General features: G+C 53.8%; 1 protein-coding gene across 1 annotated transcript; it reads left to right on the top strand.

Annotated features, from left to right (window-relative positions):
• Window positions 1–309: 309 nt before the first annotated feature.
• On the top strand, window positions 310–914 carry PPTG_07970 (hypothetical protein; the record flags this gene model as incomplete). The annotated part of the gene is made up of 2 exons (XM_008902343.1): window positions 310–453; window positions 534–914. 2 exons carry the CDS (start codon window positions 310–312, stop codon window positions 912–914), a joined length of 525 nt encoding a protein of 174 aa, XP_008900591.1.
• Window positions 915–1,453: the final 539 nt, after the last annotated feature.

The following is a 1,453-nucleotide window of genomic DNA, read 5'->3' as shown; positions in this document are numbered from 1 at the left end:
TAAGTCTTTTCTCCCCTTTTGCTCGACCCAATGGGTGCCCTGGGCTCAATTTCGGATCCAGTATCACAAACCTAATCCCTTGGTTTCGTAAAGGTATATCGAAAACGCGTTTCTATACATGATGTATTCATAGTGGAGCAGAGTGGAACAAGGGAATTATGTTTTCCACACAAGATAGATACCGGTATACCAGTGGAAACTGGTCTTCCGGCTTCACTGGCTTGCTGTGGACCACACGTGTCGTACCCTCTCACTTCGCAACCAGAAGAACAAGCAGCAAGTAGCTCAAGAATTAAGGGGACTCTAACCATGGCCACCCGCGACACGACTACGCCAGCATTCACGCCTCCCTCGCCTTCGCCCAGGGCTGACGCCGCCCCGTGGGTCAGCGAGACGCCTGGGAGAAGCCCTGATGTCGTCGGAATCGTAGACCGCCAGCGCTGCCCGCAGCACGTCCGACCCCCCCCCCCCCCCCCCTTCGAGCGAGCAAGCGTGATGCTGCAAGGGCGGCTACGAGTACGGTGTCGGTCGAGGCCCGTAAGGGCAAGTTGAAGGAGTCAGGACGTGCGTCGACGGCAGCTTCGGTTAGCTCAAGCAGCAAGAAGGGCTCTGAGGACTCCGGGAGTACAGGACCTAAGAAGAGAGCCGAGGGTGCGGGCGTCGAAACGGACCCCCACGCGGAAGAAAAGGCTGCGCTTCCAAGAGCCAAACGGGCAAAGAAGTCCCCTGATCCTGCTCCATCATCCACGGCACGAACGCTTGCGCCAGCCAAGACCGCGGAGGCGTCGTGTAACGATCGGGGTGGGTTCTACCTGAACAAGTTCATGGCTTCGTTTGAGCCCAGCCGAGCTGTGCCAGACCGAAGAGAAGCCGCTGCCCTGCCCACAGCGACGCCGGCCCAAGCTTCGTTTTGACATGATTCGCCAGCCGAGGTCACTGAGACCGACGTCGAGCCGGTCGTGGCCGAGCTCCGAGGGCTGCGGGAGGAGGTTGACCTCCTGTGAATGCTTCAAGGTCAAGGTGAGCCTCGGTGGGGGCCTGCTGCATCGGCTCCTATGTTGGAAGTTCCCACTAGTGCTGGTACTGCCCCACAGAGCTTGGAACAATATCATTTTTTTTTATGGAAACAGGAATTTGCCCTAGACAAGGAGTATAAGTTTATTTACCATTGTTATGGACAAAGCATAATATTAACCCCCCGAGTGCGAAGGCTTGTATTAGACACGATTGCACGAAAAGTTTATCCTGTATTAGACACGATAAGGAAATAGACTTACTCTTATTATTGAAATATACAAATCTTCTGTCAACTAGGGGAAGGTGTCGTGAAGGCTGACACGAACTAGCGTGCAAAAACCTGTCAACGTCTGCGTCATAGACGTGTGCCATTTTAATTTTCTAAATATCAATTGACAAAGTGTTTGGAAGAGTGCCAGTTCCCGCCATAAGGTAT

Source organism: Phytophthora parasitica (assembly GCF_000247585.1).
Source record: "Phytophthora parasitica INRA-310 unplaced genomic scaffold supercont2.13, whole genome shotgun sequence".
Lineage (NCBI taxonomy): Eukaryota > Oomycota > Peronosporomycetes > Peronosporales > Peronosporaceae > Phytophthora > Phytophthora nicotianae.
Note: the sequence above shows the minus strand (reverse complement) of the source record. Positions and strands in the feature narration are given on the sequence as shown.